Raw genomic sequence first — 26,910 nt, 5'->3', positions numbered from 1 at the left:
GGGCGGAGGGCCTTGTTCCTGGGCAGCCGTGAGACCTTGGCCAAGCCATTGGTCTTCCCTGGGCCTCTGTCTTCCTCTGAGGCCACCAGGTGGCCTGAGATCTTCACACTGACACCTCACCCATCATCCCCGGGGTGGGGGGGGGGCGGCGTGCCCCCCTCCCAGCTCTGGCTGACTCCTTCATCCCATCTCCTTCACCCCCCTGGGCTCAGCCAGACTTCTGACTCGCTCACTGGCCTCGGCCTCTTTCCTGGGCCTCAGTCTTGCCGTCTGTTCCTCTTCATGGCTTGGGCTTGACCTCCAAGGGGCTTCCGGCTCGGGCATTCTAATTCCAGGGGGTTGGCAGTGCCACTCCAGCAGGAGCTGGTGGTGCACTCTGGGAAGGTGCCTCATGTTTCCTGGGCACAGAGGCCAGGGGCTTCACCCTGAGCCGAGGCCACTCCTGCAGCCCTGCCTTAGTGAGGGTCTCCTGTGAGCAGAAGCTGGAACCAGGACGCCCACGGGGGACGTCGAGCTCCTTTCTCGGGACTGTGGTCAGGTTGGGAGAGGAGAGTCCTGCATGGGACTGAGCAGTAGTTCGAGATTTGATGTGCTCAGGTCCAAGGAAGCTGCTGGCCCTCTGACTCATGGCTCATATGATGTCCCCAGGCATTAGGGTGGGACCTGGCGTGCAGTGGGGACTTGGTGGACGTTTTTCCACCTGATCGTGGGATGAGGCTGGGACCCTAGAGATCTGGAAACTGCCGGAGGAGATGAGCTTCAGCCCTCATGGGGACTCGAGCTGGGGGAGGGACAGAGTCCACAGTGGTAGCCGGCCACCCGGGAGGCCAGCCTCAAGGCCTCATTATTCCTTTCCTGGGGCCTGAGGCTAGCTGCTCTGATTTTGTGGAACCTGTTGCTTTGGATTCAATTTTGGAAACATCTGCAGCCTTCTGGTTATGTAATTCCAGAGTCAGGCCTGGCCAGTTGCCCTCGCCTGCCTGAGCTCAGTCATGAGACCGCTGGTGTCTCCAGAGGCCCTGGGGAGCGGAGCGTGGGCGGAGGTGGGGAACCAGCAAGGGCAAAGCCCACTTGTCAGCCCCTGGCGTCCGGCACAGGAATGCCAGCGCATATTAGACCCGAGTAGAGTTTGGCAACACAGTGCCAGCCTGCCCTGCCCTGCCCTGCCGTGGTCCTCATCACTGGACCCCGAGGCTAGCAAGGAGCCAGGAGGGAGCTAGCTAGAGGCGGCAGTTCCTAGGCTGGCTGGCCTTCCCTCCTACCTTCCAGGCCAGGGCGACCAGAGCCCTGTCTGTCTGCAGAATGTCCCATCCCCCTGACTGGTGTCACATCAGCCAGTGGCACTTGTTAAGAGCCAGATGCCATGTGCTCACCCGCCAGCCTCTGAGCACAGCCTTCACTCCAGGCTGGGGGCTCAGGCTCCTGTTCATCCTCCTCCCCTCGTTCTTGGTACCCGGGGTGAGGAACACCATGCAAAACTCTTTCATTGACTTCTGACTGAGGCTCAAAGGGGAAATGTAACTGCAAGAACCAGGCATTGAACTCAAGACAGATCTGGTTCCTAAGCTGAGGCATCGGGTCCCCTCCTGGTCCTGTGTGTCCTCATAGGAATTCCCAGATCTCCCTGCTCCTTGACGTCACTCACCAGTCACACTGACTCTCCTACTGGCCCAGCATCGTGACCCTGAGCTCAGGCCAGTGCCTTTCAGGCCACCTGCCTGCAAGTCAGGGAGGATGCCGTCCACCCACCCACCCACCGTATCCTTCCTTCCACCTTCTCTGTGCTTAGCCCTGGGCCGTGAGCTGGGGCCGCAGTGATAATACTTGTTACAGTTCACACAGGACAGCATGCAGGCGGCATGTAGTGAGCATTTGCTCTGCACCAACCATTCTGTTAACCTTTGCAGAGGTCAATCCTCATGTCTGGGTGCAAAACAGCCACACTTCACCCTCTATTTTACAGGTGAGGCCCCTGAGAGTTGGAAGGTTATGAGACAGTCAGGATCGTGCATCTAGAAAGTAGTAAAGCCGACCTAGGCCGCAGGGTCTTTGCCAGCAAGGAGGTAACAGAGATAGTTACTGATAATAACCAATCGGGGCTGCAGGCCGACTGGTTATTCCCACCGGCTTTGGGTCTCCCCCTCACCCCCCTTGTGCTAGGTCCCCCAGGGAACCAAAAGAGGTCGGCCTGGATTCCTCCGTGCATGATCCCGCCCGTAGCTCTTGACGTGCAGCTGCAGAGGGTGGATCCGAAAAATCTGGGGAGGAGGGAGGCAGGAGAGCCGGGAGGCGGGTCCTTGTGGGTTTTGGCAGGGTTCTTGCGAGGCTCTGTTTTGGCAGATTAGAGAGTCAGAAGGGGGAGACGGGGGCTCCCCTCAGCTGAGGGGACTGAAAGAGCTTAGAGAACATGAGACCCCAGCCCTGCCTGGCCTCTGATGCCAGGTGGGCAGACCCCCCCACCAGCTGCTAACTCCACAGCCTCTGACCCTTCCCTAGGGCAAACCTCGAGTGTGCGGAGACCCCTGGGTGTGTGGTGAGGGTGCAGGCGCCAGAACGTGGAGGCAGCTCATTGCAGACCCAGACTTGGAGGCTAGCGGGGGCCCAGGCACTGAGCCGTAGTGCAAAGGTGGAAATTTCCAGAACTGGCCGCTGTAATCTGTGGGGACCTTATCTCCCATCAGGACCATGAGAAAGCTGTCCACTTTGCCAGGAGCTGTTGTTTGTGCAGGCTCTCGGGCAGGCTGCAGGGGACAACACGTGGGGGACATTATGTCCCAGCTGGTCCCAAGAGAATCCTGGAGGACACGTGCTGGTCATGAGCTTTGCACGTCCTGACTGTGAGCAGGACAGATCTGCTGGGCGGTCAGAATGCTCGGCCCCTTCCCTCAGCAGTTTGTCTAATCAAATAAGCAAAAGCAGGTCTGGCTTTGAAGCTGCAGCTGGAAGGCTCTCTGGCCCCCAGCCCACAGGGAACCGCCCTCCCGCCCCCCACTCTCCTGGGCCGAGACTCTATGGGGTAGGCAGAGTCCAGCTGGATGAGAATGGCCTGCTTCTGAGCAGGGCTCTGGGCCAGCCTGAACCACCACCACTGCTCCTGAGAGATGACACTGGGCAGAGCAGGGACCAAACCCTCCACTCCTCTCCTCCCCAATTTTGGAATAACTGGTTTTAAGCTAACTTTTACTCAATGCTGTCTGCCAAGTGCTATTCGAAGTCATCTAATTCTCAAAGCCACAGATGAACAAACTGAGGCCCAAGGAGAATAAGGAACTTTCCAAGTGGCTAAAATAGGTCAGGGACAAGATTCAAACTGTCAGTCCATGGAACCTGCCTTTATCACTAATCCTCCGAGACACTGGTTGGATTAGGTGACCTTTGGTGTCCTCTCTTATCCTGATTTTCTATGGTTCTCTGGTTTCAGGATGTTAGAAACCTAGTCTAAGCCTCTCAAATTTGCCAAACCAATTCTCAGTCTTCTGTGATTGCAGACACAATATGCCTGTCCATAATCAGACGATTACTATAAAGGGAAGACAAGTCAATGGGTAGAATCTACCTTCGCCATATTGTTATTTTCAGATTTAACCCCCAGCATGTCGTCCCGTGTTTTTCAGGCCCTGTTTTCTGTCCTGTACCCACAGCTCTCCTGTGGGTGAGCCTGAGGAGCCATGTTAAAATACGGGCTCCTTCAGACGGAAGTAGTGGGGAGGCCCAGTTGATTGCAGTGAGCATTTCAGATCTCTGGACCCTCCACAGGGTCTTGACTCTGCCCATAAAACAGAGAGAGAAAGGAGAGACAGACACAGAACGAGCCGAGGTTCTCATAGGCTGGGCCCCAAAGACCTAAGCAGGTGCTCAGTGGAAATCTTCACCCAAACCTCGAGGAACTCTTGCACCAACGTGAGAACTTGCTGGGCACAGAAGTAAGGGTGGGGTGTTCTTTGCGGGCCACACTGGATGGCTGCAGCAGCAGGTCCTCTTTAAGCCAGCCGGGTGCCATCCTGACCTGATGCCCTGCTGACCCCCGTGGCCTAATTAAAAACCAAGTGTGGCCAGCACTTTGGCTGTGTTTCCTTGTGTACCTGTGAGGCCTTCAGGGAGAAGACGGGTTCAGAAAGGAGACATCTGAATCCATTATGGTTCTACTTAATAATTATTAAATGCTTAGTTAGAAATCTTTGCATTTTGTGTACATATTTATGAGGCTCCTCTGGAGTAACGATCCTAACGCCTTCCCCAGATGCTCAGTTCGGCTCTCACCCGCCGCACAGAATTTCTGTCTTAAACAGGCAGAGAGCTTCCCAAACCCCTGAGGTCCAGTGGGAGACTTTAGGAGGATAAAGGTCCTTGTGACCCTCTACCCTTGCCCACCAGCCACTGGTTAAGAGAAGACGAGGTGGCAGTCAGCCCATCGACCGAGTGCAGGCATGAAGGAGGCACCAACGGGGGTGTGTGTGTCTGGCTTTGTATTAATTATCATAAGTAAATTAATAACGCATGCCAGGGACTAAAGTAGGGACATTGTCCTATTGTAAAGCCTTGGGACAGGCCCAGAGACCACACGTGGCCCAGGGCCTGAGCACTCTGAGGCCCAGCCTGGGTGCCCAGCCCGCCCTCCGCGGCTCACACGGAGGATACGGTTGCCTGGGCCCATGGAGGCCTGCTGACACTTGTGGACTCAACCCGGAATCGCAGAGTGGATTAAGCCTCTGTGACAGTCCCTGGGTCTGTGAGCGCACACTGACAAAGGAGCCTCAAGAGCCATAAATGGAAATGGCATTTGCTGCAGCAGAAGACGGCGCAGGATGAGGGTGAAGAGCGCAGACTCCATGGTCCACTGCGTAGACTCTATGGCCTCGGAAAGGCCACGGGACCGTCCCGCGGCTCCTGCTCCTCGTGGGTACCAGGGCAGGATGAGCCGCCTCGCGGGGCCTTATGGGCATTAGATGAGTTGGGACCACAGCAGACTCTCCAAACCTCGGGGCTGTGGCCGGACGGCTCTCCTGTCTCTCCCTTCTCATGACAACCAAACGCATCTCCAGACATTGCCAGGTGTCCCTCCCGTTTCCAAGGAGGGAGCAGTGCCTCCATTCAAGAGCCACTGCATTAGATTACGGCATAGATGAAAATGGTGGGGTGTCAGCGCTCGCATACGGTTCCACTTAATAATCATTAAATGCTTAGATAGAAACCTTTGCATTCTGTATACATGTATATGAGGCTCCTCTGGAGTCACCATCCTAACACCTTCTCCAGACGCTCAGAAGAATACAAACATGGGCCCCCCAGGCCTGGGTTCAGGTCCCCCAGCCACACAGAATTTCTGAGTGTCGTCTGCAATGTGGGATTCATGTTCTCAGGATACCCGTGCACTTTTGTACCTGAAAAGTGTCAAGGATGTCGTGCGAATGCTGCTTGGCTGCCTGTCCTCTCAGAGCTCAGGGCTGTGGCGGGAAAGGCAAGGGGACCCGTTTCATAGCAATTTCTTTGTATTTATGAAAAGGTGTTGGGATTTGAGAAATATGTGGCTGGAGGGATGTTTTGGGGCAGCTAGAATGGGGAATGGGACTGGCAGGACCAGGTCCCCAGGAAAGGCACAAACTAACTCAGAAAAAAGGACAGGTGGCCTCCTCTGGGTGAAGGAGGTCCTGGGTGGGTAGGTCTATGACTTAACGTCTGCAGAGGGGGACCCTGTCCTTTAACTCAGATGACAGCGTGCTGTCTGGGCCCTGGGTCTCTTCTCATGACGTCCTCTCTGCCCACAGATGTACCGAGGCTTCACCAAGATGCCCCATGTTCAGTACATCCACACGGAAGCCTCTGAGAGTCTCTGTGGCCTGAAGCTGGAGGTCAACAAGTACCAGTACCTGCTGACAGGTAATGGCCACAGAAGCACCGACGCCAGGTGGTCTTGGAGGTGACGGGTCTGGGGAGCTGACTCGGGGTCCTGAGGATATTAGCCTGGGTCCCGTGATCCTGAGGCGTCCCCACTGTCGAGTCCAGAACTCTTCCTCAGCTGGACAGGGCCTTTGGTGGCTCCCACACCGAGGCCGGGTTTCGGGTCATCCTGGGCCCTCTCGATCTCCAGTTTGTCAGCTTTACCGTGAGTGCAGATTCTGTCCCACTGCACCTTGCAGACAGCCTGTCAGGCCTTTGTCTGAAGGTCGTCACCTTGGGCAGTCAGTGCAGTAACAGGAAAAAGCAAACCCATCAGGAGGGGAGCGAGGAGCAGGCTCTAGGCCTTGTTCCGAGGCCCAATGGTTCTGGTACCGGGGGGCCACGCGCTCAGCCTCTTGGGCCTCATCTCCTGTGAACAGGGGGCCACGGCCGACTCTGAAGGGGTTGGGGAAAGTGAAATAGAATCGTGGGTCTGATGACTGCCCAGCACGGTGCCTGGCCATAGGGCCCTCCCTCTGGCTGGGCTCTGGACCCAGCAGCTCTCCTCTGGCCCCGCCTCCTCCCCAGGCCGCGTCTACGATGGCAAGATGTACACAGGGCTGTGCAACTTCGTGGAGCGGTGGGACCAGCTCACCCTGTCCCAGCGCAAGGGGCTGAACTATCGCTACCACCTGGGGTGCAACTGCAAGGTAAGCCTGGGGCAACTGTACCAGGAATTAAGGGGATTAACATAGCAGCTCAATATCTGGTATACAGTAGGCATCAATAAACGTGAGTTAGTGTTACTTATGTTACCACTAAAGGACTGGTGTGTTTGGCCATCCCCTGCAGTGGTCCTAGGGTCTGAATGTAGACTTGGAGCGGCACCAGGCCCGGATTCCCTCACTGTTGGTTGTATCTTATTGCAGATCAAGTCCTGCTACTACCTGCCTTGCTTTGTGACCTCCAAGAACGAGTGTCTCTGGACCGACATGCTCTCCAATTTCGGCTACCCTGGCTACCAGTCCAAACACTATGCCTGCATCCGGCAGAAAGGTGGCTACTGCAGCTGGTACCGAGGGTGGGCCCCCCCGGACAAAAGCATCATCAATGCCACAGACCCCTGAGCCCAGACCCAACCCCGCCTCACCTCCCTCCCTTCCCGCTGAGCATCCCTCGGACACTAACTCTTCCCAGATGATGACAATGAAATTAGTGCCTGTTTTCTCGCAAATTTAGCACTTCGAACACTTAAAGAAACGCCTGTGCTGTCTATGGAGTTGATTCGGACTATCCTCCTGGCCCCCTGCACCCTTCTCTTTGGTTTTGACATCACCCACTTCCACCTGAGAATTTCTGGCCCATGCCTATCTTCGTGATAGATAGATAACGTCTATTTTTTTAGGAAAACAGAAATCGAAAAGCCTACCACATCCGGGCATTGTAATCCCTACTCCGCTCTCTTCTCTCCCACTTGACCATCTCCACACCCTCCTCCCCGTGTCCTCCTCCACCCACTGCAGAAAGGACACAGACAAAAGAAGCTGCCAGAAGGCCAGCTCTTTCTAGATCAGTCTAGGGCAGCACCAGGCAGACTCAGGGTGTGCAGAAGATCTTACACCCGGAGGACATGCTACTGCAGGTCCCAGCCAGACTGCCCATCCGAATCTGCGAGCCAGAGTGCGGGAGGGAGGAGCCGATTTCAGGGGAGGGTCTGAGACTCCCAGCCCTGTGATGCTTGGGTTGACCAGATGTTTCTGAGCCTGGAGCAAGCAGCCAGGCCAGATGACAGAGCTTTCTCGGTTGGTGACGACTTAAACATCTGCCTGCAGTCAGGAGGCACCTCGCTTCCTTGTGCACAAGCTCAGGTGAAAGACTGAGATGAATGTCCTTCTTCTCCCCCACCTCCCTTAAGATGTCCCGGGAAACTCTTTGGGAGGTCTGGCCCGGAGGTTGCCTTGATGTAAATCAGAGAAAGACACACACTTTACGCTATCCACAGATATAGCCATGTAGATTTGGGTAGAGATTACTATTTCCAAAGTAGAGTTTAGCTCACCTGGGGGGGGATGTGTTTGTATCCACATTTGCATACGCCCACATGGGGACATAAGCTAATTTTTTTACAGGACACAGAATTCTATTCAATGCTGTTAAATACGCCAATAGTTTAATCTCTATTTTGTTGTTGTTGCTTGTTTGAAGAAAATCATGACATTCCAAGTTGACTTATTTTTTTTTTTTCATTTTAATTAAAATTTGAAATCCTGAACATCTTCAGCACCCTCTCTTCCCTATAACTGGGGTCCTCTGACTTCTGTCCTGCTCCTTTTCTTCTGCTCTGTGTTTGGGGACTGTCACATAAACTGCCTCGCTATCTTGGCAGGTGGCAGTGGAGTTTCTGTGGGTCAGGGGCCGTGGGACAGCTGCAGAGCGTCCGGCCTCAGCCAGGTGCCCACGTCTCTTGGGCTTCTTCCCAGCTCCCTGGTGGGTGGATGCCACCTGCTCAGGTCCTCACCTCATGGAGATAATGTGGGTGGTCCCCAGAGAAGCCCCACTCTGGAATCAGCTGTAGGGTTTTTGTTGTGGTTTTTTTTTTTTTTTTTTGGAAATAAAACTATAATATAAATTCTCCTATTAAATAAAATTATTTTAAGTTTTGAGTGTCAAAGGCGAGATGCTGAGAGTAGGTGATGATGTATATTGTTCAGAGCTGGGGATGGTAGGATGGTGACCTTTAACCTGATCGCTCTCTGTCCCTTTTTTCAGATCATGGGTATTTATCATCTATTAGTATTTGTATCTTCAGTTTATTCCACTTTAGGAAGCAGAGCTGCCCGTTGTAACAAGAGGAAAAACAAAGAACAGACGTAGACAAGGAGATGTAGTGTCTCTCCCACACACAAATACCCAGGCAGGATGGGAGAGGCGGAACTCGGGTTGGATTTCCTCGAGATCATTTCCCCTTGTGGTCATGCCATTTGGCCAGGGGGATGTGGGAGGCTTGGCCTTCTCTGGGGGGCAGCGTGAGCAGGAGGAGCTGAGGGCAGCACATGAGTGGTCTCCAAGGGGTGAGCCACAGACTTGGTTTGGGATCATCTCTTTCAAGCTCAGAGTCTCGCGAGGTGGAGCTCCTGACCCAGCGCGCACGAGTGTCCCCCCACAAGTGGACATCAGCCTCTCCTTCTGGGAGGTGTCTGGCCATTCCCAGTCCCTGTTGTGGTCACCCCTACTGACATAAGAAGGGACTTGGGGTGAGGCCTGATCATGAAGCACCTGAAGTGTCCCTGCAGAGTGAATCAGTTGGCCAAACTGTGGCCCCGTCTGCTGGGCCCTGGGGGGGAGGTCCTGGGCAAGGAAGGGTGTTTTGCAAAGTGACGTTGTCAAGAGGACGGTTTTTGAGCTTTCTATAAGCTATAGCTTTGTTTATTTCACCTGTTCACTTACTGTATAATTTAAAGTCATTTATGTAGCCGAGACACTTCTGTATTTCAATCATATCGTGACTGTTTGATTTTGCTAAATCTTGTGTCATGTCTGTAATATGTGTACCTTGTGTCTAAGAGAAAAAAAAATATGGAACCCACATGCCGCCATTTTCCTGAATCAAATTCTACAGTGGAATCGAGGGTAAAATACTTCTACTTGGGCAGGCAGCTGGATTGGCAAATTGGGGAAACTAGAAGGAGCTAGGATTGGGGACACTCCTCCCGTCTCCTCTCCACTGGAGTCCCAGGGATTCCCTGAGTACAAAGGAGAAGGAAACAGACCAAGTGAATTTTCTGTCCTTGTTTTTTATCAGCTGGCCCTGGTCATGCCCTGCCAACTCCCATTCCTGTTCCCCTCAAGCCCTTTCTCCCACCCCGTTGGGAAGCCATGATTTCTCCTAAAATTCCAGAGCCATGGGACACCTTGGGGCACCTCTTCTGCCTCCTCATCAAGGAAGCCCAGGCTCTTGCTTCCCGGCCAGAGCTCTGCTATGACCAGGGTAGATAATAGTAGATCTCACTTATTTACCATCCCCCACCCCCAACCTGCCTCAGGGCAGCTGAGCTACAGCCCTAGAGCACCGTGACCTGGGAATGGCTCCATCCAGGAGAACTGTGGCCCCAGGAGTCGGTTCCCTTCCCTGCCTCAGCCCTTCCCCTTCATCTTTTACATGACATTGGACAATGTGGATTGCCCCAAGATGGCACCCAAGGATTTGGCTCTTACCCACTTGAAGTAAAATGATTTTGAGTATTTCCATCAGAGAGAAACATGAAAAAAAAAATCTAATGTCACAAGCACAACGAAATATGTCAGGGAGGCGGATATCAACAACTTCCAAATCGGGCTCTTGGGGGGCAAGAAGTGGGGAGAACTGCGTCATGCTCCAGGGCGGGGGCTTCTGAGAGTCTCCCGATCCTCCACCTTCCCCTTTAGCCGGTCTGCTGTGCTGAACCCCAGAAGTGATGGAGAGAAACCACCCAGAGGGAAAAAAAAGAGAAAACCCTGTCCGGAAGGAATGTATTTGTTGCTAAATTTTGTAGCACTGTTTACAGTTTTCCTCCATGTTATTTATGAATTTTATATTCCGTGAATGTATATTGTCTTGTAATGTTGCATAGTGTTCACTTTTTACTGTGTGTCCTTTATTCTAAACAGTAAAGTGGTTTTATTTCTATCACACACCCGCCGTCTCTTGCCTTTTTGTTTACTGTCCGCCTTTGGCGGGGGGTTGTACGGACATCGAGGGGCCCTGGAAGCCTGTCCTGCCTGCCCCCGTCCAGGCCCACGCACCCTCCCACCCTCCACACCTGGGCCCCCCTGCCCCAGGCCTTTCCGTAGGTGGGAGGAATTTCAGGGAGGCGTCCCAGGTTCCCTTGTGGTGGCTGACCCGGCTTGGTCTTTGTCCCCTCCTGCTACTGGTGGAGTTGTTCCTACTTCTGAAGTGTCTGGGTCTCATCTCATCACCTAGGGGTGGTGCAGGTACAGCCAGCCCGGGGCCTGGCTCAGCCTTCCGTGTTTTCTTCCTAAACATCACCTCCCATGGAGAAGCAGGAGCGGGGAGGCCCCATGACAAGTGGAGATCCCCTCCAGAGATTATAGTGGGACAGTCACCCTCAGGCAGCTCACTGGCCCAGCCGTCACCCCTCCCTTGACAGTCAAGTTCCAGGTTGTAGCTTCTGCTCCTAAATCAGGAGGTACTCGACCTACTCTGTACGTGTCTGGCCCAGCAGTTATACACACGATCATTGGGATCTCAACAACCCGTGAGATTTCCCCACTTCCCAGGTTTCTTAATGGAGGGAAACCAAGGCTCACAGAGATCTAAACGCAGTCCAAGGTCCAGCACAAAGACCAAGCTGGAATTCAAACTCAGGCTGGCTTGAGAAGAAGCCCTGAATTTTCTCCCTTGTGTTCACACTTTGTTGGCACCCATGGGCTTCCACGTGTGTCTTTATGCACACGCCCGATTCTGGATCAGGCACAGGGAAAGAAAATCACTGGGAAACTTCCACTTGGTGACCGGCTCCCACTGGAGCCTGCACCTCTTCCTGTAGGTGTCTCCAACAGGGATGCCCAACTTGGTCCTCCACAACCAGGCCACAGCCCCCAGGGTACAAGGTACACTGTTCATTATCTTGTTCTTCAGAACTCGTGATACTCAAAAGGCCAAGTCCAGGGCTGTGGCCCTGCGTTCCCTTGACCAGTTTAAGAAGACCACCGACCGGGCAAGAGGTACATCTCGGGCTGCTTCCAGATGCCCAGAACTCTTCACCTACCTCCGAGCTACCCGGCTCAAAACACATTAACCTGTCCCACCAGGTACCTTCCGAGTGGGAGACAAGACCAGCCACTCTGACCCGAGTCCCCAACTGCTTCCCAGAGACAACCTCAGGCGTATTCAAAAGTTGGAAAACAGAGCACACACAAGAGGTCACCTTTCAGTAATCAGTGCAGACGAAATATTACCGCTTTTATTAATATAAGAGTTGAAACCAGGTCCTGGCAAGTGCCCGAGTGTAAGCAGCAAGCCGCACAGACACACCTCTTCCCCTCTCCTCAGCCTCTGGCTCCAACATTCCAGCTCCCCGACTTGTTGACCATTTCCAAAGCCACAAGGACTGCTGTTCACCCCGTCACGTGCCCACAGCCTGCATTTCCCTGGGATAAGTGACTCTTTCGCTAGGAAAGCAGGACGTTCCCCCAGGACCCTGCGGTTCTTCCTCGGTCCGAGCGCTCAGAGAGCGATCTCCAAGCCCAACTTCCCTGTCCAAAGAGACCGAGGACATAGACACCTGTATCTGCTCCATATCAGCAAAAGAAACAGAGTAGAGACGGTGACTCACCATTGGCTTATGGTTGGGGAAGAACGTTTGCTCCACAAGAGGGAACTTCTCAGGGCCCAGGGAATGGAAGATCTTAATGAGCTGCGAGAACTACGGATGGAAAGGGAGAGAACGTTAGTCGCTGTTTTTACCTGCTAAGGGAAACCACCCACTTGGTCCTGGGGGTCAGGCGTCTGGCCTCCAGTAGCTTTCACCACCCCTCGACAAAAGCCAGCTTCCTGGGCTGGACAGTCGTCCTCTCCAGCACCTGGCTGTATCTACCCCTCCATAACTGCCCAAGGACCAGGAAGCAGGTGGATCTCTGGGTTCAGCACAACCACATTTAATGAGCACTTACTACATTCTCAGCATTCCACCCAGGGCCCTCGTCCACAGCACAACCTGCAGGCTGGCCTTCACGCCACCCCCGCTCGCAATGCCTTTCTTTCTACCGTGGGGTAATTTTTGGTGTAGACACTGGGTTTAGCATTCCTGGGTGCAAAACCTTGATCTGTCACTCACAAGCTGTGTGAGTTGGGAGGTCCCTGAAGGCTCCTGAGGTTTGATTTTCTCGGTGGTAAGGAGGGGTCCTACCTCGTTGCAGTGTTAAGGATACATGACAGAGCAGCGCCTGGCCCCTGGGAGCCTAGAACGTGAGGCGCTATGATTGACACACATTTTTCTCTGCTCTTCAACCTACTTGTTTCCAGCGGCTCAGGCCACCTCCCCTCCCACTGTGCTCCTCCTGCCTGTGCATTTCCCCACTGGAGGGAAGATTTAGCTCCTGTCTCCAGAGAGAGAGGGAAAGTCCGGGAGCAGCCTCTCAGGCTTCGTGCCAGAACTGGGCTCCACTACGGGGACCACAAACTGCACCTGGGGGACAGACTGCAGGTGCACATTTGGGACGCTGATGGTCTTGCTGGAGTACAGCATGAGGGTTCTGGGATCTGGAAACCAGTCGGAGTGGGGAGGGAGGGTCCCTGGAGCAGATGACTCATGGCATCTAAGATTCAGGTGCCACTATTCGGCTACCAGTTACTACTAGGTACGCAGGCTTGGGTTTCCTCGTCTGTAAATGGAGATATTAACAGCAGGGAGGGGAGTCAGAGTGGGGGCCGGGGAGGGCCCTGGAGCAGTAAGAGGGTTCAGGTTCTCTGGGTGTGCAGTGAGGGAAGTGTGTGCTAAGAGCCTGGGAGGTTGCCAGGGCAGTGGCCTCAGGTGCAGGGCACAGCAATTGAAGAATCTTGACGGTGTCCACCATAGGCTACCAGGACCCCCAGGCCGGACCAAGGAGCTTAGAATCCACCCAAAAGGCGAAGAAGAGCTTCAGGGAAGAACAATTTAGACTCTCAAAAGAAAACAAGCTGGGTGCAGTGGTGCACGCCTATAATCCCAGAGGCTCTGGAGGCTGAGGCAGGAGGATCGTGAGTTCAAAGCCAGCCTCAGCAAAAGCGAGGCACTCAGCAACTCCGTGAGACCCTGTCTCTAAATAAAATACAAAATCGGGCTGGGGGTGGGGCTCGGGTGCCCCTGAGTTCAATCCCTGGTATCCTCCCCCATAGAAAAGGAATTGTGATTTGCTGCTGGGCGCAGGTGCTCAGGGGCTGGGGGCAAGCCTTATGCAGACTGGCTGGGGGCACCTCAGTACCAAGCCTAGACAGAACAGGGCAGCACAGGAACTTTCTGCCTCAGCCCAGGATTGCTGTGCAGACTATAGGTGGAGCCTGCAGGTGCAGTTCAAACTAGAGCCAACTGAGAGGGCTCGGGAGGCCTCAGCAATGTGTAGGGGGAATGATGTTGGGTAGGGGGTCCCTCGCTTCCCAGGTAAGGGAACTGGAGTCCAGAGAGGGAGAGAAATTCTATGCAAGCTTTGGAGAGGCTACCAGTTACTTCTTGCTCCCCAGGCTTGGGTTCCTTCGAGGAAACGTCTGCACAAATGGAGATGTTAACAGCAGCTACTCATCAAGGTAGTTCTGAAGATAAAACACAATCTTCACGCCAGGGGCTCAGAACAGAGCACAGTGAGTGCCAGAGAATTCAAGTTGTGACCATCATGACCACTACGTGGAAAAACAAAGCAGATGAGCTAATATTGAGGAACCTTTCCTAATAGTGGCACTTGAATCTTAGATGCCATGAGCCAAGAGGCTCAGTTAGAGCAGAATGGGAAGGAGCCCAGGGATGGTTTTGGTGGTAAAGACTGTATACAATTAGTGCATGTCGGTCCTTCCATAAATATTGAGTGACAGCTCAGCATAGACTTGTCCCATATACAATGGACAATGATAACTGTCACCATTTACTGAGAGTGTGTTGTGCCAGCCACCATTGTAAGCACTTTACGTGTATGAACTCAAAACCAGACCAGAAAGCCTCTCCTATTATCACCATTTTCCAAAGAAGGAAGAAGCTGAGTTCGGACAAGTGAAGCAGCCCTGCTTGAGGGCCCACAGCTCCAAAGTGGAGAGACCTGGACTGAGCGGCCGGGCTGCAGAGCCCACGCCTCGGCCGCTGCCCCACCCCTCATGTGGCCACAGAGAGACAGGGAGACGGGGCCAACCCGACGGCCCCGAGCCGCACAGAGCACATTCTGTATACACAGTCTCCGCTTCCCTGTCCTCTGTCCTCCTTCATGTCCCCCTTGGTACTTATCGCAGGGCATAGCGCCTAGTTGACATGTTTACGAAGGCACTTCAAGTGCTGGAGCCCTTTGGAATGGGAGATCCGCAGGGTGGGCAGGGGCTGGGGGCGGATTCCTTCCCCGATGTGTTTCTGGGACTCTGGACAGTCCCCGGAACACAGTACACACTCAAAAAATCATTTGCCGCGCCTCTGAATTCCTTCCAGTAAGGGAGACAGATAGTTCACAAATGAGCAGATATGGTTCCAGGTGCAGATCAGAACTGGGGGGGGGACAAAAAGCAGAGTAAGGGAGGGGGGCGTGGGGGGCTGGCTGTTCTAGGAGAAGCCGTCTTGGCGGTATTTGGATGGAGGCTCAAACAAATCAAGTGAATGAATGAAACTAATGAGTCACGGGGAGAAATCAAGTCTCCAGGGCAGAAAGCAACGGCTTCAAGGCTTCAAGTCCCGTCTTCGCTACTCCTTGGCCGCGAACCCTGGGTGGGTTTCTTACCACGTAGCATGGTTTTCTGTTCTATAGTAAGTGCTCACTAAATGACACCTGCTGTTAGCAATAATGATCCCGCCATGACGGAATGCTGAGAACAGTAAATTGCCCTTTGCGACCGATGTTAGGACTCGCACTGTACCGTAATTTGCCATCCCATAATACTTGTTAGGCAGCAATCTCAAGAGGACTCTCCAGAATGCTTTGAGGGAGATACTTTGCCCGACGGAAGCCCCCATGGGGGCGGATGGGCCCATTTCAAGACGGGGAGGCCACCCGCTGGCCCTCTGGTCCCTGTACGTGGGCCTGGCCCGTCACCTACCACCCAGGGCTTGCTGCAGAAGTTGTAGACGGAGTAGAGGGAGTTGACGGCTGGCAGCCCTCCGTACTGGAGGCCGATGACCAGGCTCCGGTAGTCCTCACCCAGGGCCATACTGTAGGCATGCTGACGGACCAGGATGAAGTCGGGCTTGAAGGATCTGCCGAGAGAGAGTCACCGACAGCGTCAGTACAGGATGCGGGGGAGCCTCGCTGGGGCACCAGGGCATGGGCCGTGGCTTGCCAGGCATAGGGCTGACCTGGTCACTGGTGTGGTCACTGCCCCTTGGGAGCTCTTAGCTCAGAGTCTGTGCAGGGCTGGGAGGGTGAGGATGAAGGTCAGAAGCGGATGCAGCCACTCATCTTTCAAGTTCAAGACTGAAAACGCCATGTACTCTCTCTCCTGTGATTTTTGCAACCAGGAGAAAATATATTAAATAATTCAGAGAATAGACCAGATTCTGCTGGGCTGTGGGTGCTACACTGAATGTCATCACCTGTGGGGAGACCAACTGCCCCGGCAGCGGGTATTGTGGTCATCAGTTTTGCAGATGGGCACCCAAGGCTCAATGAGACTAAACTCCTTGCTCAAGAAGATGAGCTGTAGGTGAGCCAGGGCGCAGCTGCTCGGGAGGCTGAGGCAGGAGGATCGCGAGTTCAAAGCCAGCCTCAGCAACGGTGAGGCGCTAAGCAACTCAGTGAGACCCTGTTGCTAGATTAAATACAAAATAGGGCTGAGGATGTGGCTCAGTGGTTGTGTACCCCTGAATTCAACCCCTGGCTCCCCGTCCCCCCCAAAAAAAGACATGCTGTAGTTGAGTGACAAGGCTGGTCTGGCTCTCAACCATTTCAGATCAAATGTGTAGCAGTAGCAACCCCCAGAAGGTAGCAGGAGTATTCACGTAATGGTCAGATGCGTGCCAGGCTCTCTGCCAGAGCTGGGGCAGGTCTGGACCATTCGTCCAATTTATAGTTGGGCATGCTGCAGCTCCGAGAAGTTAGCTGACCTTGAACTTGGGTCATCTGGCTCCAAGTCCATGCCCTTTTTACCTCATTGCAGGGCTCCTGGTGGATTTACACATTGTTTTATTCACACTGTCAAGGGCCAAACTATTTCTGGATTCCTCGATTCTAAGTCACATGAAAAAAAAAATCAGCCTCTTTGTAGGTATGGGGTTTATGCTCCGCATGGTGTGCATGATCAATCCACTTGGCTCTTTTGGAGCCAGGCCCTTAACTTCAAATAAATGGTGTCTCTTTAAAATAATTCAAATGTAAGTTAAAAATAGCTCTCGAAGGGAAAGGACTGGTCCCCACTGAAGACAGAAGGAAAGAATGTGCAGGTGCGGATGATTCTCAAATCACAGTGAGCATGGTCCCTGCCCAATGCCCCGGGCCTGACACGGTGGCAGCAGGTGTGTAATGAATGTGTTGAAGGGCAGGACAGTGAGCAGGAGCCTCACTCACCTCACTGCCAAGGGCAACACCAAGGTCTCCTTGGCTAACTGGTAACTCGGGTGAAGGAAGCCACTTGGACAGCGGCATCCTCTTCCTGCAGGGGATGCCTAGTGTGTTCAAGGGATGGCAGTGGGAAGAAATGGAGTGTGTGTGTGTGTGTGTGTGTGTGTGTGTGTGAATGTGTGTGTGTGTCTCCAACATGGATCTGATGACAAAAAGGAGCACTTGTTTGTAAATGTAACCATTTTCTGCCTTTATCTGATTTTTTTGTGTGTGGGGGGAGAACTAGGGATTGAACCCAGGGCTTTGCAAATATGAGGCAAACACTTTGCCACTGAGCTACATCCCAGCTCTCTTTATCTGATTTTAAAAACAGTATCAAAAAAATCTATGGGAATGCTTTGACAACTAAGAGAAAATTTCTAATAATCTACTATACCGTATTTAATATGCATCCATACTCTTAAATGATTTTATACTTTCTGTTAATTATGATTTTTGAATTTTTTCACATAGTATTATTATATCAGCGTTTCTCCTGCTATCAAAATACCAGCAAATATATAGTTTCTGAGAGCTGCGTAACAATCCACTGAATGACTCGCCACAATGAAGTACCCAGTCACCTACACTGCCTAGAAGGGGGTTTTCAATATTTCACTAGTCCATAATTGCAGTCAAATCAATGCCAACATTTTAAACTATGCTTGTAAGACAGATTCTAAGTGGGATTAATGGATTAAAGGATATGAGTTATTTTCAAAAAATGTTTCTTTTTCATCTTTTAAGGTACTTTCCACCAATTTCCTATGAGAGTGTCCATCTCACAACAGGCTCATCAACACTGCGGTTTTGGAATACTGTGTTTTTTTGATCATGGACTTCCCCCAAGCTCCTCTGCATCTCATTGTTGTTTCGGTTTGCATTGTTTGGACACTAGTGACATTGAATTTTTTTTTCTTAACCATTTGCATTTTCTTTCCTGTTTCCATCTTTTCCTGTTTTAAAATAAAAGGGGGCCTTTTTTTGCTCATTGATGAGGGCTTTGTGTGGTAGGGACGTTGGCCTTGACCCAGTACACACGCCAATGTCTTCCCTGGAGGCTAGCTTATCCCTTCTTTCTAAAGGGCTGTCCATCTTTTTCCAAAGCACACAAACACATTTTCCGTTGCTCCCAGTCCAGTCTATTAGGGGTTCTTTTTTCCTTTCTCTCTCCACTGTGCTGTTCAGAGAGTCCCCAGGGTTACGGCTCTGACCATGGCCCTCCCTGACAGTGTGGGCTCCAGGACGGACCCCAGTGGCAACAAACATGGTGTCTCACTGGGGATAACACCCCCTTCATCTGTGGGGAAGAAGCTGGAGGGCTGATGTTGACGGGCTCCTAGGTCTTCCTCATTTGCAGAGAATTCATAATGGGGTGCAACCCAGATCAAACAAAAACAAAACCTGGCTGCTGAGAGAGAGGGCGCCAGGACCGCGTTCCAGGAACAGAACTCTCTGGATTGTCTCCCAATGTCTCGTCCCAGACATCTCTCTTCAGACCTTCTAAAAGCCACACTGCAGTCAGACTTATTCTGATGCTTTGACACAAAACACAAAGGTCACCTCCAATTCGTCTTTAGGATTTGGACATCTATCTCCAAATTCCACAAAATGCTCTATCAAAATTATCCCCCTTCCTAAAGCCCCCTAAAGTCTCCCAAGGACAGCTCCTCATGATGCCACAAGGCCCTGGGGTGGGGCTGGGGGCTGTTGGTTTTCCATCTTCCTCCCCTTGNTTCCTCCAGTTCCTCTCCCTGGATGGTCTTGTCCCACGGGGTCAGAGGGGTCTGGTCCTTCAAGACCCCGTCCCATCTACTGTATCAAAACTCGCCCCAGCCTTCGCAGTGCCTGCTTTCTCTTCTTCTTGGCTCCTGTGGAAATTTTAGTCGTCCTGTTCCGTTTAGTTGCTTTCTGTCCCTCCCTCTCCTTGAAAGATGTCAGCTCAGTGAGAAAAGGGATCTGCTCGTCTTGGGCAGGGGAACCCTGACGATGTGTTCGGGTGAAGGATGGCATTAGTGGACGTGGGTACCAAGGAGTAGCTCGCGGGCCACCAGGCAGTGGAATGGCCACTGCAAAGGGAGGGGCCTCTTCCCTCGTGGTCCTAGAGAGGAGATCAGGTCTGGTAGCCAAAGTATCCCGCGGGTAACATGCGTCCCCTCGTCACTACAGGGCCACTCGACAGGGCCACAAGTTCAGTATTTACAGAGAAAGGTTAGTATTACCCAAAAGTTTTTAGCCCCTAGGAATTCAAGTTGGTCCCCATGACCTCTGAGGATTCTCACATCCAGGGTGTAAAAGACATTTCCCCAGGGTGACGTATCAGGGTGGACCAGCGTGGTAGAGTTTTAAGTTCTGTTTTTCATCACTACGGAGAATGCTGAGTCCTTGCTGCATGTCCAGGTGGGAGAGATTGGCGAGGATGATGGAGAAATTAGTGGCTCAGGCCAGGTGCCCAGTTCCTTCCCTTGAACCCAGCACCCCAGCTTCTCCATCCAGCCAGGGGACGGCCAAGTCCTGTGTGTCACCCCAACCTCCGTGAATGTGTCCCCCAGCCGTTACCAAGCCCGGACAGTGGACCAGAGGTGCCTACAGAGGTCGGGGATCCCGAGGTGGCTGGGACATGATCCCTGCTCTCATGACTCTGGCGACCCAGGCGGCTTTGCTAAGTGAGGGAAGGAGCAGGAGCGCGGGGGAGATACTAGGGCGCCAGGTGTGTTCAGCTTTTTCTGAGGGTGCTCCAGGCAGTGGTGGCACCTGCGACCAAGGGGTGGGCTCTGTAACAGGGCTTAGTGGCCTCGCTGGCTTTTGCTTGGTCTGCTCGCCTCCTCTTTCTCTGCCAGCAGAGCTCCCATCAGGGGACCGCATTTCCTTCCCTGGTCGGGAACTGAGTGAGGATTGAACCTCGGAGGCCCAATGTGCCTTCTAGGGGGTGAGCTGAGGAGCCGGCTAAGGCCAAGAAGCAAGCTGGGCTGTCGGGGACCACTTTCCTGCTCCACGGAGGTGTCCCTTCTGTCAAAAGTGCTGGTTGGGAACAGAGACACAGGCCCGGTCAACACCAGCAGAGCCTGAACCCTACTGAGCCGGAACCAGAGTTATCTTTCTCTTCTGAGCTGGGTGAGCTATGAAGTGACCCCTGCACCCCGTTTCCTGTTCCTCAGTAGGTTAAACTGGGTCAGTTGCTTTCTACCAATATTGCTCTGATATTGAGAAGAAGGGGCCAAGTTTCCAGATAGTTCCATGGTTGGAGTATAGGTAGGATTTGGCAGCAAGAGATGAGGTTGGGTAAACAATTCCAGACACCCCTGTTAGGCCCCTTGACACTCCGCTCTGTCTGCCATGCCACTGGCCCAACCCTGTGTCTTTCATGCCTGGGCAAGGAAGGTCCCCTTCAGTCCCACACAAGAGGGTACTTCCTGGTTGGAGACTTTCACTGTTTCTTCTCTCTCTCTCTCTCTCTCTCTCTCTCTCTCTCTCTCGTTCTTTCAGCTTTAGATTTAATAGGACTCTGTTAGTTGGGTTCTTGATCCGAGGTATTTCTCAGAAGTGGCTGTTGGCACGGCAGAGGAAGCCAAGGAGGATGGGCAATTAAAGGCAAGGACGGGACAGGTGATTCATGGTAAGGATTATGGCAGGCTCCAGGCAGCGTCGAGAGGCAGGGGGCCAGAGGCTGAGTGACTTCTAGCCGTTGGAGAAGTGTCATAATTCCCTCAACTATGCAGAGGCCGCAGTAGCAAGAAGGGATCTTGGCGGGGCTTTGCCTGGGACCTGAGTTAATGAGCAGAAGCCTCATTATTCTCAGCCGCTTGACTGCTATTTTGTAACTGTCCCCTGTTCTTCACGATCCCAGCTGGCCAAGAGGGATGATCACGCTGATTGGGGGGGGGGTCACCTGCTGGCTCCTCGTACCCAGATCAGATCCCAGCCAGGCCCTGGGGAGGTTCCAGACTCTCTGACTTCATGTGTACCAGCAGAGAGACCTCAAGTTTTCTTAACGGTCTTCCTGCTTCCCTGAACTTCTGTCCTTTCCACCTCTGAAAATGCAACCTGTGGTACCACATCTAGTGGAAGGGCGCCCAGGAGGCCGAGCAAAACAGCAGAAGGAGGGCAACCCATCTGCAGGGTCTCCAGGGTCCCCAAGGCTTCCCATCACACCACCCCGCTGCAAGAAGACACCAGAGGAAACGGGCGCTGTGCAGATGGAGGGCTTGGCCTGACCATATGGAAGGACTTTGGGAATGAGCGATGCTTCCCGCCAGCCCGGGGACTGTAAGAAATTAGTCCAGGCCGAAAAGCAATGAGGTGGCAGCCAACCAAGAATCTGAGGAAGAGCAGACAAGGGGCGGCCACCTCCAGGCTGTGCGGACGGGTGTCATGGCAGCTTCCAGCTGCAGGCTGGAGGGGAAGGGGCCCCGTGGGGACGACAGGCAGCCGGGCTCTGTGCTGAACCCCGGGGCCCTCTCCGCAAAGCACTGGGAGGTTAATAAAACCCAGATGCGAGTTGCTGGAGGAGGTGAATTCCTCATCTCCTGTCTCAGCCCCAGGATCTCGGTGTCTTTATCCTGATCAGTTCCTTCCCTTTCATGTCAGAGAAGGAGTCCCCCAGACTCCATCCTCTTCCTCTTTCACCCTGGAAAGATCCTGCCTGTTACGGTTTGAATTGTGTCCCACCCGAAAGACAGGTTGAAGTCCTGAGCCCTGTTGCCCACGAAGGTGACCTGATTTAGAAATAAGGTCTTTGCAGAGATGGGGTCGCGCTGGAGTCGAGTGTGCCTAATCTAATGACCGTGCCTTTAGAAGAGGGGAACTGGGACACGGATAATACCCAGAGAGGAAGAGGAGAATGTCATGAGATGAAGGAATGAGTCAGAGATTACAGTCATGTGTCTGGGATCCAGGGAACGCTTTGGCAACTCTCAGAAGCCAGCAAGAAGCAAGAAAGATTCTGCCCTAGAGTTTCCTGCCGACACCTCAATTTCCAGCTTCTAGCTTCCAGGATTCTGGGAGAGTGAATTTCTGTTGTTAAAGCCACCCGGCCGTGGCACTGTGTTCTGGCAGTCTCCGGAACCAAATCTACTGTGCGTCCCCAATATTCCCTCTTCTTAGTAGTTTGCATGGCTTTCTGGCTTTCCCAAGCACAGTCTTGTTCTCCAGTGGCCAAAATAGCGCTTGTCTTCGTCTGTTGAAGCGACTGTAGCAAAATGCCCCAGGCTGGGTGGCTTATAAACAACAGAAGCTGATTTCTCATGGTTCCGGAGGCTGCAAAGTCCAAGGTCAAGGCACCAGCGGATTTAATGTCTGCTGAAGGTCTACTTCCTGGTTCATGGTTGATGTCTTCTAGCCGTGTCCTCACAAAGCAAAAGAGACGAGGGAGCTCTCGGAGACCTCTTAATAAGGCCGCGAATCCCACTCATGAGGACTCCACCCTCAGGACCTCATCACTTTCCACAGGTCTCACCCAATACTGTCACAAGGCGCGTCCCTCAAGCATAGCAAGCCCCAACCTCGGCAATAAGAAAACCTTTATTTCGAGGTTAAAAATGAACTGAAAGTTTGGGGATGTTCATTTTTATATGAAACAATGAGCAAATTGGCAAACCCATAAGCTCACAGAGGTTTTTGTTTTTTTTTGGGGGGGGGAATAGAGAGTCACTCAAAGGCTGACCTCATTATTTGAAGGGTAAGGTGGGAAATAGGGATAGAAAGAATGCAACACCTTTTTACAAGCAGGAAAAAGCAGTGAGGTTAGCTTCACTGTGGAAAAAATGAAAGATGTAGCAGTGAGATCATATCATGGAAAATGCCGTGGTACAAGTTCACGTGACCTAAAACAATAGAAGAGAGAAACGGTTTTATGATTTCAGCAGTGAAACATGTTGGAAGGAGAGATGGAAAACGGCTTGTTAGGTCAGGCGGTGAGATGGCAGTGTGTGATTTCTTTTGAAAATTTCCAGTTTTGTTGTAACCTGGTTTGAGCACTAACTAGAGATTTCAGTTGACACAAATTGGATAAATGGATGGACGGATGGATGGATGGATAGATAGACAGGTGACCTTATAGACCTAACCCTTACAGCCCCATGAGCTGTCTCCCTTCTTCCTTCCTTCTCCAGACCTGTTGGACAAGGCCATCTGTGCCTGCCAGCCTCGGCCATGCACCCATCTCTATGGTCCTCTCTGGTGGCCTCTTTTTCACTCCAGTGAAATTGCACTGAGGTCCTTTATAAATGCCAAAGCCTCAGATCAAATGGCTTCTGTGTCCTCGCTTTCTCTGATTTCTAATTATAGCTAACGTACAGTGACACTCTAGTCCAAGCCCTCTTTGGAGCCTGAAGAGGAAAACTGATAGGGAAACTGAGGCCAGGAACTATTAAGGAACTTGCCAAAGTCACACAGCTATCCGGGGAAGAGACACGCGTCAGCCCCCGCAGCCTGCTGACTCTGGAGCAGGGTTTCTAACATCAGCACTATGCATATTTTGGAGCTGGATGATTCTTTGCTGTGGAGGTGTGTGTCCTGTGCATTCTAGAATGTTAGGCACATCCCTGGCCTCAAGCCATTAGACACGGTAGCAATTCCATGCCCAGCGGTGGCAACTAGAAATGTCTGCAGACATTGCCAAGAGCTCTGTGGAATCATCTCTCTTTAGGGGCTTTTCCCATCTTGTCCTCACAGGCAAATAATGAGAATGACTCAGATTTATAGATCACTGCGGCTGTGCCAGGAATCATTTCTAGGCCTTTAATTATGTTATCTTTAATTCTCACAATGACCTTACAAGATATCCTCATTTCAGAAGTAACTCAGCCACAGAGAGATTAAGCAAAGGGGGAAGGAGATCCACCTAAGATTCGGATGCGTGTCTTTAGGCTCCAAAACCAATTTGCACAACCCTCCTCCAGGGCAGAGTAGGTGTTAGGCACATAGTAGGTGCTCAGGAGGTCCACATGGACATGAATCCAGAATGGACATGGCTTCACTTCTCAGTGTCCTGGTGCATCTAAAGTCAACAACATTTCACCAAATAACAGGAAAACAGTATCAGAACATGCCAGAACATTATGAAGGGTGGCAGGGAAATTAAGGCGTCATGTAGTCGCGGCTCTGTCCTTGCCTTGCAGAGTCTTGGCAGAATCTGGGCCTCAGTTCCCTTGCTGGTAGCAGGGACCTCTGAGGGTGCTCTTGGACCCTTCACTTCCGAACATGGCTTTCAACTCCTTCCCTCTCCTGTGCATCCCCTTGCTGTATTCTGTCACCTGGGAAAGGTCTCTAAGAATCAGTTCTGACTGTCGGGTATTCGCTGAGTGCCAGGAATTTGTGGAGGGCCTTTTAAGCAATGTGTCCTAGAATCCTCACACAAAACCTCTGTGAAGTCGGTACGTAGCTTGACCTGGGTTCCCCGGATGCAGAAACTGAAACAGAGATTCCTGGAGAGAGTGCTCTGCGCAGGGAAATCTCTGGGTAAAAGCTGGGCTTGGCCAGATCCACGGGGGTCCCTGGATCTTGAAAAAAGAGGGCTGGGCCGTGTCCTCAGTAGCAGTCACGGATTCCCCTGGCAGGTGGCAGTGGGGGGAGTTTGGCCTCTCCCCTAGCTCAGAGATGCAGTTACCATCAGCTGAAGGTGACACAGAGGGCCATGGGCATAGCCACTGCGGGGTGCACCAGCTGTCACAGAGGTGCTGAGCAAAGAACAGGCCTGAGTTACGCAGAACTAGTACTGGCCCCTGTTGCGGAGCAGGAGAACTGAGACCCGAGGGCTTAGACGCATTCCCAGGAATCATCAAGCCCACAGGTTGGAGTGTCAGATTGTTTGGATCACACCCTAACCACCCTAACCGCATCTCCGATAAACAGGCCCCACCCCTGAGGGGCAGGACGCAGGCCTGTTTCCCGGGCACAGTGAAGACACCCGTGGGTGCTGGGATGTGCTTGGAGAGACTGTGCGGGAGCTGCCACCCTCCAGGCTGGGGCCTCTGGGACAGGGCTCTGGAGGGTGCTGCCCTCGCCCAGGAGGGTCCTGGGGCAACTGCCCTCCAACAGCTGCCTGAACTCCGAGAGCTGTCAGTGGCCTGCTCCTGCGCAGGGCCGGCCTCCTGCCAGCCGCCCGACAGGGGACAGGAACATTATTCACGGGGAGATAAGGCAGCTGGTGAGAGATGGGCCTCGAGCAGCTGTTGCTCAGCCGCGGCTGGAACGGATGCTGGAGCCGTAGAGGGAGCAGGGAGGCGGAGGCCCATTTTAAGATAAAAAATGATGGCGTTGCTGAGGGCTGACGGGGGACTCCTTTCAACCCAGGCCGGGAGCGAGGACGCACGGATACCCGGGCCTTCCCCACGGTGTCCGCCTGACGAGCCGCACCAGGGCTTCCCTCGGGCCAGCTGTGGGACCAGCCAGGGCGGCCCAGCTGTCCCCTGGGCAGGAGATTCCCACCTGGTGAGTGGCCCCTCCGTGCCGGCCAAGGAGCTGGGTCCAGGGAGATCTCCACGCTCCTATCTGGGTCACAGCCTGAAGTCAGTAGGTGGCCCCCACAGTGACCTGGTGGCACCCATCTCAGAGGACCAGGCCCCTTCGGGCTGCTGCCCTAGACCTGCCCTCTTCCCTCGCAGCTAGCCCTCGCAGATGGAAGTTTCCAGATTGGGGAGCCGAGGGGGTACGGGGTCTTTTTTCATCCTCTGTTTGTTTTATGAAGGAGCCATGAAGAGGGATGTGACGTCTGTCTGTGGAGGGACCTGAGTTCCAGACATGAAGCTCTGGTCGTCTTCCAGGGCAACGTGTGCTGTCCCCACGGCCCCTGGGTCACCTCCCTGCCTGACCCCATGGAGAGCTTCCTCAAAAGCCAGGGCCTGGGCCCCCGGACCCACCAACCCGCCTGTCTGACTCTGTTAGAGGCCAGCGCAGGGGAGGGTGTGCCCAGGCTCCTTCAGGGTATCTGTGACGTTGGATTTCTCTCACTCGAAAGCCCTACAACAAACGCAGCAGAACGTCGAGATTTGACAAGCTCAGTCATGAACATGAAAGGCGGGTCATGTTTATGAATTGTTAGGCACTTGTCTTTTTAAGAGCTTTAACTTAATCCTGACAGCTGCCCTTTGATGGGTGTGTGTGCGTGTGTGTGTGTGTGTGTGTGTGTGTGTGTGTGTGAAGAAGTCAGAGGCTCAGAGAGGTTAAGGAACCCTCCAACCTCCAAGGTGAACAGCTCGGCTTCACGGTGGAATCTCTCAACTTCCTCAGTGTATTGGTATCTGACCTGCTATTCCCTGTACTTTTTCTCTGTTTGAAATAGTTCAGAATTCTCTGAGAGGATCAGAAAGAAATAAACCAAAACGTTATTATTTGTCAAATCAGCGTATTCCACCTCCTAAGCATAGAATCATTCCAAATTTTAAAGTACATGTGAATATTTAAAAAAAAAAAAAAAAAAAAGGCCGGTGTTGTCCCTGCTCCCCAGGCCACTGAGGCTCCTGCCCTTGTGCCCGCTCCTGTAGGCCCCCGCTCCCGCCTCTCAGTCTCTTCCAGCCCCAGCACACCACAGCCCAGCTGTCCCTTGGGTCCTGTTTCCCTCCAGGGCGGTGAGCCCCAGCAGGGAAGGTGGATGCTGGGGTGACATCTATACTTCCAGGACCTGGCCAGGTGCAAAGACTCCAGATGCTCAATAAAATGATTCAACTAAAGGGAGCCCCTCAGGGGGGCCCCAGTGTGGGGACTGAGCAGCCCTGGAGAGAGAGGCCCTGCGGGGGGTGGGGAAGAGGGTGGGCCCCCCCGTGGCCCCCCCCCCGT

General features: G+C 53.0%; 2 protein-coding genes across 4 annotated transcripts in view; one reads left to right on the top strand and one right to left on the bottom strand.

The window, feature by feature from the left end:
• Timp3 (TIMP metallopeptidase inhibitor 3) overlaps nt 1-10,548 on the top strand; it is a 49,572-nt gene extending 39,024 nt beyond the window's left edge. The window contains exons 3-5 of the mRNA XM_015482795.2: nt 5,766-5,877; nt 6,466-6,587; nt 6,807-10,548. Of these exons, the coding sequence (XP_015338281.1) occupies nt 5,766-5,877; nt 6,466-6,587; nt 6,807-7,004 (432 nt within the window). The 3' untranslated portion in view covers nt 7,005-10,548. The remainder of the gene's footprint in view (nt 1-5,765; nt 5,878-6,465; nt 6,588-6,806) is intronic.
• Syn3 (synapsin III) overlaps nt 1-26,910 on the bottom strand; it is a 444,971-nt gene that overhangs the window by 261,446 nt on the left and 156,615 nt on the right. For 2 of the 3 annotated variants that reach the window (XM_015482794.2, XM_048802432.1), the window contains 2 exons: nt 15,641-15,797; nt 12,213-12,302 (listed from right to left, as the gene is read on the bottom strand). In XM_015482794.2, coding sequence (XP_015338280.1) covers nt 12,213-12,302; nt 15,641-15,797 — 247 coding nt within the window. Of the gene's footprint in view, nt 1-11,611; nt 12,133-12,212; nt 12,303-15,640; nt 15,798-26,910 lie in introns of those variants that run through there. The other variant, XM_048802433.1, reaches the window with a different exon arrangement.

The sequence above is a fragment of the Marmota marmota genome, unplaced genomic scaffold (genome assembly GCF_001458135.2).
Source record: "Marmota marmota marmota unplaced genomic scaffold, marMar, whole genome shotgun sequence".
Classification (NCBI taxonomy): domain Eukaryota; kingdom Metazoa; phylum Chordata; class Mammalia; order Rodentia; family Sciuridae; genus Marmota; species Marmota marmota.
Note: the sequence above shows the minus strand (reverse complement) of the source record. Positions and strands in the feature narration are given on the sequence as shown.